Genomic DNA, 14,091 nt, shown 5'->3' on the forward strand with positions numbered 1-14,091 from the left:
CCCTGTGGGCGTTTTAGTCTAAGACGTAGCAGTGTTTCAAAGTAAACACATTTTGAAGTTTGACATTTTGAAATGCTGTGTCATGGAGGGGGGCCGTGTTAGCAACTCCCCACCTACAGCATGCAGAATGACAACTCTATGCCCCCCTTTTTTTTTGTGTAGGGAGAGAGCTGTCCATCTTTATGCTGCGGGCGGGGAGAGGGCAAGCATATCCCAGCTGTTATTCAAACTTCAAAGCGGATTTACATAAAGCATACAAAGGGCCTACAGGAATCCCTGACCCACATTCCTGGTGCCTGTGGTTCAGACAGCAGGAGGGCTCCTTCAGACAGACGTATGCACATTTGTGTGTACTTTTTACGTACTCAGGGCCTATGCACATGCGCGAGTGCCATTCCCCCCCATCGTGATTTAAAAGGCTAACAAGGCTGAGGTCCAGATGTGTTTTTAAAGTATTGCACTTTTGCGCACGTATTGACTGCGCACCTCCCATAGACTCTTGTGGGGCCATTCGTGTGCAAATTCACACAAGAGGAGCACGCGCTTTTTTTTTTACCACACACGCGAAATGCACAAACAAAAAAAATAAAGGAGAACGAAGCTATTGAAATTAATGAGTTCAATCCTCTGCCCATTGCGCACGCCAATCCATCCATCTGAGGGGACCCTGAACCTGATGACACAATCTCTTTACAAGGATTCTCCACTTTTCATCATGTGGTTTCTAGGTTCAACATTCTGCTTGGATGAATATAATAGGAATTTTTATAGTGGTTAGCGTTCTGTGCTTCTGATACAGAACTCCAAATCCTCTGCGTAAGCCCACGTCAGTCTTACCTGCAGCCCAAATCAGGGCAGCTTACTGTGCTGTAAAAATGGTTTCTATGACTAAAATAGGATCGGTCATCAACAACAGAGAGGTGTGGGTCTAGCGCCCCTGACGATCGGCTGTTTGAAGTGGCTGCAGCATTTGGGTGCTATGACCTCTTTACTATGGGTCAGTCACAGCGCCGTACATTTTCAAGTGTCTGTTCCTGGTATTGCAGCTCAATCCCATTCTCTTGAGTGCGATTAAGCTGCACATAGACCATTGGATCAATGAATATCACAAGCCTGAAAAGGGGTGGAAGCACTTGCCTGCACACTGCAGTGCCTTCACAATTGCGATCACGAGATACCACAGTTTTTTGTTTTTTTTAACGCGAATGTCAATGGGACTTTCTAAATGTTAGATATACCTCGCACAAAAATAGTGTGCTTTGTGATTTTTGTGCAATGCGTTTTTAGCATTAGTAAATGCCATTGACATTTGCGTTAAAAAGCGCAGCGATATCACAAGTGTGAAGGCACCCTCAAACAGCTGATTGTCAGGGTTCTGGCAGGATTTGTCCATGGTGGGGATTTGGAGCTCTGTATCAAAAAACTAAAATCCACCCACTATAAACGATATAATAAATCGGAACAGAATTGTAAACTTCGTAGAAATTGATAATGGAGTTGATGGCTGCGCATTTACTTTAATCACAATATAATAAACGTTCTACAACTTTCTAACATGCTGTTTCACTTTCTCACCATTTTCCACATGTAAAAAGAAATGTGATTGAGCCTCCACACAAACCTGACAGCTGAGGGTTTTGTTACAGTTGCATCCAGTCTAGACAAGTGAGGTGAGCAGTCTGGGCTCCAGTCTGAAACATTGTAGCAAGATCTCAGACTAGGAGACCCATTTGTGCTGCTGTGATTTGATGACCCTCTGGGAGGCAGACTGGATACATTGTTGTAACCAACACTCAACTTTGAGTAGTGTTTGATCTGTCCAAGTTTACTGACAGCAAGCTGAGATCTTGAAAGTGGCAAGGAATTGAAGCACAGAGAGCAGAATGTTTCAGTACGCAATGCTTATTTACACCATCTGTACAGATTTTACATGTAAACATTACAGGAGCGGCGTCCCTGGTGTGAGACATGTACAGATCTCACTACAGTATGAAATGGGTAAGAAAACAAGACCTAGAAAATGAGTGCGACCGGGTGCTGGTACAGCTGAAGAAGCTAAAAAGCCTTTTAACAAGACTGGCGCCGGGCAGCGTCACATACAGCGCACTAGTGTTCCTGTCCTCCTTGCCAACGTCGGCTCGTCTTCCTGCAAAGACTCTCGAGCTGCAGCCACGTCCTCGGCTCATCTGACATCACAGTGAGGTCGGTGGGGGTCATGTGCTGTCACCTGAGAACGAGAGAGGAATGAGAGACATAGCTCAGACAGGAGATGCAGATGGCGGCCTGGGATATCCCACAATGGGGGGAGATTTACTAAGCAAAGGAAGGAGTCCATTTATATGACATTATGTACCACTTTTATATATTTGCTCCATTTATACGGGATGTATTCATTTAGGCATTGACAATTGCACGAATATCAAAATAGCACACATGACAATGAACCCGATTAAGTGCCACTTTTATTCGAACCTCTCATTCCCGCTTCCAAGATTTCTCCAGAGCAGCACCAGTCCTCTGCAACGCGTTACCAAAAGGTATCCGGTAACAGCAGTCGGTCGCTTCTGAACGACCTTCTGCTTACAGTGAATGGAGGTGGTGGTGGTTGAGGGGGTTTGAACTCATCCTGATACGCACTGTCTCTATGCTGGCAGTGCTGTGAGTGATGCCTGTGGTACTCTCTCCTATGTAACAGCATAGGAGCGAGCATCACTGGGATGAGCTGCCAGGCATTGTTTGTATTAACTTAGACCAGACAGTTTAAAGTTGCACCAAATTTATCACGGTGGCTCACGCTGTAATGATAAATTTGGTGCATCTAGTTAGAAGTGCATATAATAATAATCTTTATAGCGCCAACATATTCCGCAGCGCATATTTTTGTTTAAATTTACTCCAATATTTTAAACCACATTCTAACCCCTTTAAGCCTTTCCCTTGTCTAATTAGGTACAAAAGAGCCTAACATACATTAGCATAGTACAAGGGATGTAAGCCAGATTTTGGCGCAAATTCTGCTGTATTCAGCCCCAATTTATCACATAAGAACCCCAACCATAAATTCCACAGTTCATACATTCAATCATGGTTGAAGATGTCACTGGAGGGAGGCCCCAACCAGTCACTAGAATTAAATGTCTCCTATGCATTAGTGTAATTTCACATGTAGCGGGATTTGCTATGGAAAAATCTGAAGTGTTAATTGACCTCTCTGTATTTAATTATCTTATACTGATCCCGAGTTGCGCCCTGTATTTTACTCCAGAGCTGCACTCACTATTTTGGAGCTTTGCCTTCTGGTTCAGCATACTCTAGCGCTTTGAATTCTTGGAAGTGCTACCCTTACACCAGGCTCTGTAGAGTCATAATACAGTAGAAGACTTTTTTTTACTACATTACAAGATCCCACTTATGGCTTTTGTTAACATCTGTAGCGATCAATTATGTCATAAGAGAACAATTTAAAGGGATTGTCTCAGTTACAGGTACCCCATGCCTTAAAATACAAAATCAGCAGTTACTCACCTCTCCCATTCGTTCTCCACTGCGACGTCAGTTTGCATGCTCAGCCCATTTATGAACGAGCTACAGCAGCCAATCACCGTGCTCAGCAGTCATGGCTGAGCGCAGTCATGGCTGCTACAGCAGGTTTACAGGACGTCACCGCTGCCTGTAAACAGACCGGAGCTGTAAGCAGAGGACAAACAAGGAGAGGCAAGTAACCGCTGATTTTTTTTATTTTATGGCATGGAGGACTCTGTGCCAGGGGTGTACATAACTCGGACAACCCCTTTAATTGTTGAGTGCGCTGCACTCGTCACAGGATCGACACCAGTGACTTATAACTCGGTCCCATCAACTTACTATGTTCCCTTTTACCCCCTTACATAACGCACAACGATCCTCATCCATCAAATAGTCAGATCAGTTTTCAAACTCTTTAATGCTACAACATAGAATTTTAGGAACTTGCATATTCTCCTATAAATAAAGAATTTTTTTAAAGTTCATTTGAAAAACAAAACTATTCTGTGGTTCATGAAAGGCATTTTTATTTCCGTCCCCTCTTTGCAGGACGCAACCCTAGGTCTGAGCTGTAGTTTAAGGCAGGGGAGGGCATTGTTCTAGCTCGCATGGAGTAGCGGTACTGTGAGGGAGGAGGAGATAATGTTACAGAAGAGGGTGAAGGCGTCGCTTCGGCACTTGTTTCAAATGTTGACCTTTGCTGATCAAATAAGGATCTCAACTCCCGCTGGTTGGCACCCTGCTGGATCACCAGTAAGTGTAAGCTTGCAGTGAGTTTGCTGATGTTGGTGTTCATACAAGCGAGCAGATTATTTCTCTCCGTCTCCACCTTTAGAATCTTTTTAAACACAGCGCTGTTGCTGTTAACTCCCACGGCGAGTTGGCACAAGTCTAAATGTAATTCGTTCACTTTGGTCATTATTCCCTTTCGTAACCCTTCCTGTGCGGCTGTGAAGCTCCTCAGCTGCTCCTCCAGCATCCATAGGGTTTGGCTGTTGAGCGAAGGTGGTGGCTCTTGACATGATTTCCGGTGACAGTTAGTCCATGGTGGATCTGTAGACTGAAGCATCATGGGAAGTGTAGATGGCAAGGTGCTCTGTTCTTGATCAGTCTGTGTAGACCTGTCTCTTCTAGAGTGCTCAGGGTTCTCAAGGAAAAATGGCAGAAACTGGCGCCTGGATTCACAAGACTCCTCCTCCTCGTAGTTTAACTCTTGAGCATGTGATTCCCCTAAAATGGTAACGTGGAAACGTTAAAAATAGCGTAAGATGGTTTTTTAAAGTTATATAATTTTGCTGGTTGACAACCAATATGGCTGCCAATACAACTTGCATGGGGGTTGGCACGCAGCTTATCTAGACCCCTTAATGCCAAATCTGCCTAATTATGTACATGGGAGCAGGGGACAGATCACTGCACTAGGCAGGGTGCAAGAAACCTGGGTGACAAGCCCAGGGGAGCATAATGATGGATATTACCTCAGCTTTCCAAGAAACAGATATAACTGTTAGCGATTGGCAGACAAGGGTTCAAAAAGTGCAACTAAAGAAAGAAGGCTTCAAAGAGGAAGAGTCTTGTATTATGGCATTGACCAAGACAGTCAAAAGCGCTAAGGTCAACTCAGGAGATGGCAGTTAGACTTTGTGGCTCCTCGGATGCATTTTGGGGTCAAGGAATAATCCACATCTTGAGGGAAGGACCTGAGATCTCCTTCCTTTTTAGATTAGAGCTCAGCTGTAATCCCATTGTCCTTTATATTTATGTAAGATTGCAGGAGGGTGCGGTGTGGTGATGTTCTGCAGCCTCTTCACTCCACTCACGATCTACTAATTTTCCACTAAATCTGCTTCGGTTGGGAACACAATACCGCAGGGGCGAATAAGAGGAAGGTAAAGAAGTGATGCCATTCATTCCTTTTCTTTTTAATCCCAATTTCCGGTCCATAAAGACGAAACGTTTACCAGCCCTGCTCCATGAGTTATGGTTGCAGCTACAGACGAGCATTGTATAATTCTAAAGAATGTCCTTCCCACCACAACTAGTTTTAAAGGAAACCTTCAGTTTTTTCATCCCACGCCTTCCAAAGGCTATAACTTATTTTTCATGGGTGATGTCTTTATCAGCAACATTTAATACTATATAATGTGTTGAAAACCTTGCAAAAAAACTTGTGGCATGGAATGGAAAAAAACAGTAACTGCTCAAATTTTGAAGTTATTATTTGGGTTATGCTGTTAGAGAAGTGTTTCAGGCAAATACTATGGATGACCTATCCTCAGGATAGATCATCCATAGTTAATCGTTTGGGGTCTGCTGCTCGGGACCTTAGCCAATTTATTGATTGGGTGTCCACCGTCAGCACCACAACACACAGGGGTACAGAGCGGAAGCAGATCATTCCAACCTTTGGTAGTGGCCCGTACTTGTAATTGCAGACACAGCTCTTATTAAATTAAATACAGTTACCAACACTGACAACTACACTGGGCTTAAAACTAACTGCTTCCGCTCCGTACCCGTGTGCTGTAGCGCTTAAGGCCCATTTAGACAACGATTATTACTCAAAAGATGTCGCTCAAGTGACACTTGAGCAATAGTCGTTGTGTCATTTGCAGCCCAAGATGAGCGATCACCTTGCGCTGCCAGCAGAGGATGCAGAAGACAAGTGGGGTGCCCCGCTTGTCTTCTGCATCCAGTTGTTATACAGCCGAGCGCTCAGAGCGGAGGATGTAGAAGATAAGAGGGTGTCCCCGCTTGCCTTCTGCATCCAGCTGTTTTCCTTTATACAGCCGAGCGCTCCGGGCCGGGTATGGAGAACGCAGCTGGACCGCTCTGTTTGTCATACCCAGCCTGTCATTAGGGAGCGGGATACAGCTGAAACAATAGTATCAGCTGTATCCCGCTGTGAATCCCTGATAAGACTCATCGTTGTCTTTCAGCATGCTGAAAGACAATGATGAGCGACGGCTTAACGAAAACTGCACGATGTCAGTGCAGTTACACACAACGATTATCACTCAAAAGATGGCTTTTGAGCAAATTTTGAGCGATAATCGTTGTGTCTAAATGGGCCTTTACGGTGGTTACCCAATCAGCTGATCGGCCAGAGTCCCGAGTGACGGAGCCCAGCAGATCCACTATTAATGACCCATCCTGAGAACAGGTCATCATTAGTATTTGCCTGAAAACCCCTATTTAACTTTATGCTGCAGGTCAGTACAATTGCTGCAATACCAAAATTTATATATTTTATGTTTTACTACTTTTCAAACTAAAACTAAAAAGTAATAAACTAAAATAAACCATCTGCTCTGTCACTGTATTCTGAGACATAAAACTTTTTTGTGCCAATGGAGCTGTGTGAGGGCCTGTTTTTTGTGTGGCGAGCTCTAGTTTTTATTGTTAACATTTTGGGGCACATATGATGTTTTAATAACTTATTTCATTTTTGGGGGAAGAGGAGATGACCAAAAGATAGCAATTCTAGCTTTTATTTTACTACTTTCCCCATTTGGTGTAGATTTGTGATATTTTAATAGGTCAGACTTTTATGGATGTAGCAATACCAATTTTTCATTGTATTACTTTTTTACTAATCCATTTGGTCTAAGGCCTCATGCCCACGCCCGGATTTACGTTACAAGAGTACCGAAGTGGCAAACAAAATGCGCACGCTGGTGATTGTGGAAAAACAAGCGTTTTTCCGCGGCCTCCATTACTACTATATTAATGAAGACCTGCCACAGCATGAATCCGCGGAAAATAGAACATGCCACGATTTATTTCCCGCTGCGGAAATCCGCTGTAAAATTCCGCGTGACGACATTGGCTGGCAGAAAAGTTATTAGGTTCAGTAAAACCTAATAGCGGTGGAATTTCGCCCCGGGAACCGCAGTACAAATGCGTTCGTGGGCATTTGGCCTAATACTGAGACAATGTAAACTTAGGTCAGGCAGTTTGAAAACGTGCCAAGTTTATCATAAGGGCTCCTTCTGGATGATAAATTTGGTGCATGTATAGACACTTTTGTCTAACTTTATGACATATTGGTGGACTTTGTTTGTGCCAACATTTTGTGACTTGATTTATGGCAAATTTCGGTGCACATTGTTGCATATTAGCCATGCCGCCTATCCACATAAACCATGCGCCTCTGTCAAACAGGTCATTAGGCCACTTTCACATCGGCGACAAAATCATGTGAAATTTGTGCGTTGTGAGACGCACAAATATGAACCCTATTCATTTGAATGGAGTCATATATGAGCAATGTTTTCCTGTATAGCACCGTAATGCTATGTGAGAAACAAATCGCAGCATGTTCTTATCTTATTGCGGTATTGCCCACTGCTTTCAATAGGGCGGGTGGCAGCCCCCAATAACAATAACGGGGGCTCCAAATAACCTTTATGAACAGAGTGCTGATCACGTATGCACACCACCACTCCTTTCATAGTTTGTGGACTGACAAAGATAGCACAATGCTCAACCATCTTAATCAGTCCTATAGACAGTAAATGGAGTGGTGGTGTGCATATGTGGTCACCACTCTGTTCATAAAGGGTTTTTGGAGCCCCCGTTATTGTTATTGGGGGCTGCCGCCGGCTCCATTGAAAGCAGTGGGCAATATCGCAGGAAGATAAGAACATGCTGCGATTTGTTTCTCACATAGCAACGCGGTGCTATACGGGAAAACATCGCTCGTGTGCATTACTCCATTCAAATGAATAGGGTTCATATTTGTGCGTCTTGCAACGCACAAATTTCGCATGATTTTGTAGCTGATGTGAAAGCGGCCTAATGATCTGTTTGACAGAGGCGCATGGTTTATGTGGATAGGCGGCATGGCTAATATGCAACAATGTGCACTGAAATTTGCTATGAAACCCCTGTTCTTGTGGTTGGTGAGGGGTCCCAGCAGTTGGACCCCAGCGATGCTTTTATGCTGGTTGAGAGTGAGCAACAAAGGAAAAGTAAACAAACGATGCACGACGGCTTTGCATTTCAACGCGTTTACTATTGTAAATCATATTTCTTTTGAATGAATTTTGCGCGATAATTGTCCCGTGTGAATGTCCCTTAACATTACAGTTAGTCCCCGACTTGCGAACAGGTTCCGTTCCGGGAGCCCGTTCGCAAGTCCGTTTTGTTCGCAAGTCGAACAAATGGTTGTATGGAGGGGATCGCGGGTGGATCCCTCTCCATACAACGTCGGGTGCAGGCTGTTTCTTACAGCGGGCACCCGGCGGCAGCAGTTCCGACGAGCCGTGGCGCTTGTCGGAACTGTTAACACTTTAATAAATACCGCTCTGACAGCGGTATTTGAAGTGTTAACAGTTCTGACCAGTGGCGCGGCTCGTCGGAACTGCTGCCGCCGGGTGCCCGCTGCACCCGACGTTCAGGGGGCCCGTACAGCGTCCCACGATGAGATCGCAGGACGCTGTGTGGTTGCTAGGCAGCCGGGGACCTCCTGAAAGGCCCCAGGGCTGCCTATGCAGAGTGCCTATCAAGCGCACGGCTTGCTAGGCGCTCTGCATAGACAGCCCTAGGGCCTTTCAGAAGGCCCCCGGCTGCCCAGCAACCGCGATGTGACCGGACAGGCTCCTATCAGGCTTGATAGAAACTTGTCTGGTCCCTGCACAGTATGATGTAATGCCATAGCATTACATCATACTGTGCTGTACAGATAGTTCGTATCTAGCGAAATTCGTAAGTCGAATGTTCGCAAGTCGGGGACTATCTGTATACATATTACTTACCCTGTACTGATCCAGAGTTACATCCTGTATTATACTCCAGAGCTGCACTCACTATTATATCTGCTTAGTTGCACTCCTATACCTCGGACTCGGGTAAATTTCTCGTACATCAGGGGACTGCAGAGAGCGTGGTGTAAAGACAGAACTTCTTAGCATGCTTATCACTGAAAACATGGCATACTGGAATATTTCAGTGCTGATCAGGCGTGAAAAGCACCATTCACAGTCAAAGGGTGTTTTCACATGTGGAAGAAAAATATGCAACAAACTCCAGATGACCAATGTGGATTTTGACACTGATTTGCATTGGAATTGCTGTAGATTTTGCCATTTGCAAATCTGCAGTGATTCTACTGCAAAGTTATGTGAAATTCTGAATATTAGACATGCAGATTTTGGCACAGAATATTCCGCTTTGTGTGAAAGCACCCTTACGAGTCCAAACCCTGTATATACTGAACTAGAGTTAAACGCATGGCATGCTCCTTGCAGCATTGAGACCTGGGTTCAAATCCAACAAACATGCACTTATATGTTCTCTCTATTTACCTGCTGGTTTCCTCCAGAACGGTTATGAAGTGTCTGATGTAATTGCAACAAGGATGAATGTGTCTCATATGGGGGAATAGTGACTTGTGTGTAACCGTAAACTAGGTGTAGATACCCAGCAGAACCACCGTATAACGACAACGAGCAAGAGCGTAATCCGTACCTGTGCGTCCCTTTGTAGAGATCTCGTTTGCCAGTCTCTCAAAGTATTCAGGGAGGTCAGAGTACTCCATGCCGTAGGAGATGACCTTAATCCCTTTATCCAGCATGTTCTCTCGCAGCTTCTTGAATTCATCCACATCTTCCCTACGAACCAGCATGAAGTGTTCCAAGTCCGATTTGTGTTTTACTGCCTCCAGGAACAAGGCCTGGAACGTTGTGTCATCCACGGTGCGACCACAGCCCAGGAAAAGGAACGACTTGGTCTCGTAGAGCTTCTGAATTTCCCTCTTCAGGAAGAATTAGTAATATGTAATATAAATGTTCAATAATATGTAATATAGACGTTCAATAATATGTAATTATATATGAAATAAGAAAATATATAATATAAAAACTATAACATCATGAGCGGACCGAGGAGGGGGGGGGGGGGGGGGGGGGGGAGATTGGCTTGTCCGCTCACGTATTATTAGACAGGACAAAGTTAAGCGTTTAAGGGGCTGTCCAGCTACCAGACAACCTTCCCTCTATGGGTCTAGATTTTCAAAAGCAACAAAAAGGAACAGTACTTACCTGTCTTCAGCCCCTGCAATCCAGCGCTGCAACCCCGTAGCGGTCCCGGCATTTGTTGTGGAGGACAATATCAGCGTCTGTCACCTGACTGCTGCAGCCAATCAGAGGCTGCAGCGCCATCATTCTGAACTCCTAGCATCAGCGCTCACATCCCGGGCTCCATGTTGTCAGAATTTAAGAACGACAACACTGCAATGGTCAGCTGACATCCAGTGACGACATCCTCCACAACAGACGCTGGGACCATTGTGGGGCTGCAGCGCTGGATCGCAGGGGCTGAGAACAGGCAAGTACAGCTCCTTTTTTTTTATTTTAGCACAGCTGGACCCACATAGGAAAGATTGTCTGGTAACCAGACAACCCCTTGAAGTAGAGGAGAGGTCACCAGTAACATGGAGTATTTCACATCAGACTACTGATCCTATGGGAGGTAGTAATATGTATAATGGGGCAGTTACAGAGAAAATAGAAGAAGCCAGATCCCTAGAGGTACAGATTATCCCAGCAGAGAAATATGGCAATATACAGAAATAATGGAAGGTGCAACAAAGAGGGCTTCACCAGAGCAGCATAGAAGTGCCCCTACAGACTTACTGCTTACATACACAAATGGGGATCTATAGAACTTATAGATTATGTAAGAATTTCTATATGCAGGAAAGTGTTGTGTGGGGTGAGCTCACCATAACCTCGGTGTTCCTGAGAACGTTTTGGTATCCAGCTGGGTGAAGGACAATGCCGCTGGGGTTGGTGTACACTCCATGGATGTGTAGGACACTCAGTTTCTTCTTTTCCTGAGCCCATTCCAGTACCTGGTAATAAAAGGACACTTGGATTAAACAGAAAAGAGAGAGGAAAGAAGTGATCTGACAAGAGAGTACAGATTGCATGTCACAAGGCAAAACGCTCTGATATAACAAATGTATCACTACACAGAACCGCCACTTTGTCCACACTGATATGTACCATCTTCTCATCGGTGAGGTCTATGGATTCCAGCTGTTTTCCCTGATGAACCGCGTAGATCTCCAGCAGGTTGTCGAAGTTAGTAGTCAGCACAAGAGCTCCGTGCTCCATCAGCTGCAGGACGGACTGTAAAAGCTGCTTTCCTGAGTCCTCCATCTTTGACTCCAGGTCATCAAAGACTTCATAGAGACAGTCCTTGAAGAAGGTGGAGCGAACATTACTGGTGCGCTGCAATGAGGGAGCAATGGGTGACATGAAAAAGAAGTCAGGAAACAGTAGATTAAATACAAAAAAAACAACTCATAGAAGGATAAGGAAATGAACTGCAAAGCAGAGACCCCTTTTAGCTTACATGCTTATTACAGCCCCCAATATACATATATATAGCATAGCACTGACCGGTGAGAGCTTCTGGATGAGGTCATGAGCTACATGGATCAGGTTCTTGTCTTCATGGAGACACTTCTGGAATTTTTTACTCTCTTCTTCTTCTAGAAGGTCAAAATCGTTAGCAGCATCGAGCAGGGCCTGGATTAACCCTTTCCAGGACTTCAGAGCTGGGACTTGAGGTGCTACAGCCGCACTAATACCGGTTCCAATCACCAGTACTAGTTCTTGTGGCTTCTTAGTCTTTAAGCTCGGTAAAAGTTTTCTGGAATATACAAAATCCGGTCTAATAGAACTAGTATCGTTAGCTGGCATTCTGTGTACCCAAGTGACCCACCTCCCTACCCAGTCACACGATGGTACGTCCATGCATTGTACCCAACAGGAAGTAACATTACACACGGTTTATGACATAAGCTGATGACATCAGCAGACAAGCTGAGGACTTGAACAAACCATAAAACACTGCAGGTAGAAGGGATAGACAACCTGCCAGTAATCTAGAAGACTCTTGAAACAAGTCTCTTGCTTCTATGCCGGGATCTCATCATTTAAAATTACAATTCCAACATCAGGGTACTATTGACAGGTCCTGATGACAACATGCCCCCCTTCTGATTTCTGCCAATGTGGCCATGAAGATCTTGCGTGAAATGAAATAATCATCCACATCAATGTTCACACATTTGCCCCTATTGAAATCTGGTAAAATATGGTCAATTTCCTTTCGATAACTTGTAGTGATTGGGACAAGATTTACTGAGACTGACATTTGAATTGGCGTGGGGGCGGATGTAAGAGCATGATAAATGGCAAGAATGAGGCGTGAAGGCCATAAACCTGAGAAGTTAAGCTGATGTGGAGTGCGTGAGCGGGCAGCGACTCTATTAAGTCTACTAGGTAACAAGTGAGGATTACCGCGATTCCACATAGAGTGGACATCCGGATTACTCTTTAACCCGTCTGTCCCTGGTTGGGTCATCAGGAGGGGTTGCTGGTTATTGACTACTCCTGACCTCCTGCTAATATCCCTGTACTACGGACACAATATCAATACTACACACATTTGGAGATGGAGAGGTTTCTTGAACTGTAAACTTCAGATGGCAATTAATGATCCAGAAACAAGAAGGATAAAGGGGTTTGTGAACTTCATTCAAGGCAGATCTGCTCCTGCGATACTGATGTCCTATGTGATAGGAGTCACATAGTGAAAGAATCAAGGCCCATCTACGCTACACTTTAAACACGTATCATATGGGCTCCATCTTGAACTGGGTCTGGAAGGAAGGTAAAGGAACTGTAGATATGAGTTGCCGAAATGTTTTACTAGTAGCTGCCAATTGTAGGGGTTGTTAACTGCACATGTTCATATAATGTGGGAGCCATATATAAATCCAGGGGATCGGGAGTTCTGCATCAGAAAAAAGGAGCTTTGATCCCTTTTAAGACATATAACAAAATTAACCTCTTTGTATGTGCTGCATTTGTATACTGAAAGATCACTGTTTACATGCAAAGACAATCTTTCAAATGATTGAAAGTTTTAGCAATCATTTTTCGTAAAGTGTTAATGGACATTAGTGTCCATTAACACTTTATCATCTTCATTTTTGAGTAAAAGGGCCTCCAGAAGCTGTTTGCAGAGACCAGCATGTGGGCTGGGCACTGAACACACACATGGACTGCCGGCCGGCAGAATACAATAATCTCCCGACTCCCGCTGAGAACACAGCATGCGGTCTGTTGACAGATACTTTATCTCTCCGTGGCCGAATGCTGGATTTTAAGCTCACCCTAAAATAATCATTTAGACAAACTTTTACACGTAACGATTATCACTCATCTGCGATTGTTTGAACGAATTTTGAGCGATTATTGTTGCGTGTAAATGGGCCTTTAGGAGCAGCTGGCATGTGACTCCTTGTGATCAACATTGCGGTACTATGCAATTGCTGCATCACAATCTGCTCTCGGATAAGAAGCTGACCTTTCCTTTGCATAGCAGAAGGCAGCATTTGGCAGTCAGGAGTTAACATGGGTAACTTGAGTGACTAACTGCAGACAGATCGTTGGTGCCCGGAGGTGCAATGCCAGTATGTCTGAAGCAGCCACAATTGTTAACAGTTTCCACACCAGGGTATCAAAGTGTAGCAAGACTGGTTGAGCA

At 44.5% G+C, this 14,091-nt stretch overlaps 1 protein-coding gene across 6 annotated transcripts in view; it reads right to left on the reverse strand.

Annotated features, from left to right (window-relative positions):
- Positions 1 to 3,924: 3,924 nt before the first annotated feature.
- Positions 3,925 to 14,091, reverse strand: part of FAM118B (family with sequence similarity 118 member B) — a 29,791-nt gene continuing 19,624 nt past the window's right edge. For 4 of the 6 annotated variants that reach the window (XM_066607274.1, XM_066607275.1, XM_066607273.1 and 1 more), the window contains 5 exons: positions 11,934 to 12,207; positions 11,535 to 11,762; positions 11,252 to 11,380; positions 9,997 to 10,282; positions 3,925 to 4,755 (listed from right to left, as the gene is read on the reverse strand). In XM_066607274.1, coding sequence (XP_066463371.1) covers positions 4,052 to 4,755; positions 9,997 to 10,282; positions 11,252 to 11,380; positions 11,535 to 11,762; positions 11,934 to 12,207 — 1,621 coding nt within the window. In that variant the 3' untranslated portion in view covers positions 3,925 to 4,051. The remainder of the gene's footprint in view (positions 4,756 to 9,996; positions 10,283 to 11,251; positions 11,381 to 11,534; positions 11,763 to 11,933; positions 12,208 to 14,091) is intronic. The other 2 variants (XM_066607276.1, XM_066607272.1) reach the window with 1 other exon arrangement.

Source organism: Eleutherodactylus coqui, chromosome 6 (assembly GCF_035609145.1).
Source record: "Eleutherodactylus coqui strain aEleCoq1 chromosome 6, aEleCoq1.hap1, whole genome shotgun sequence".
NCBI classification, from domain to species: domain Eukaryota; kingdom Metazoa; phylum Chordata; class Amphibia; order Anura; family Eleutherodactylidae; genus Eleutherodactylus; species Eleutherodactylus coqui.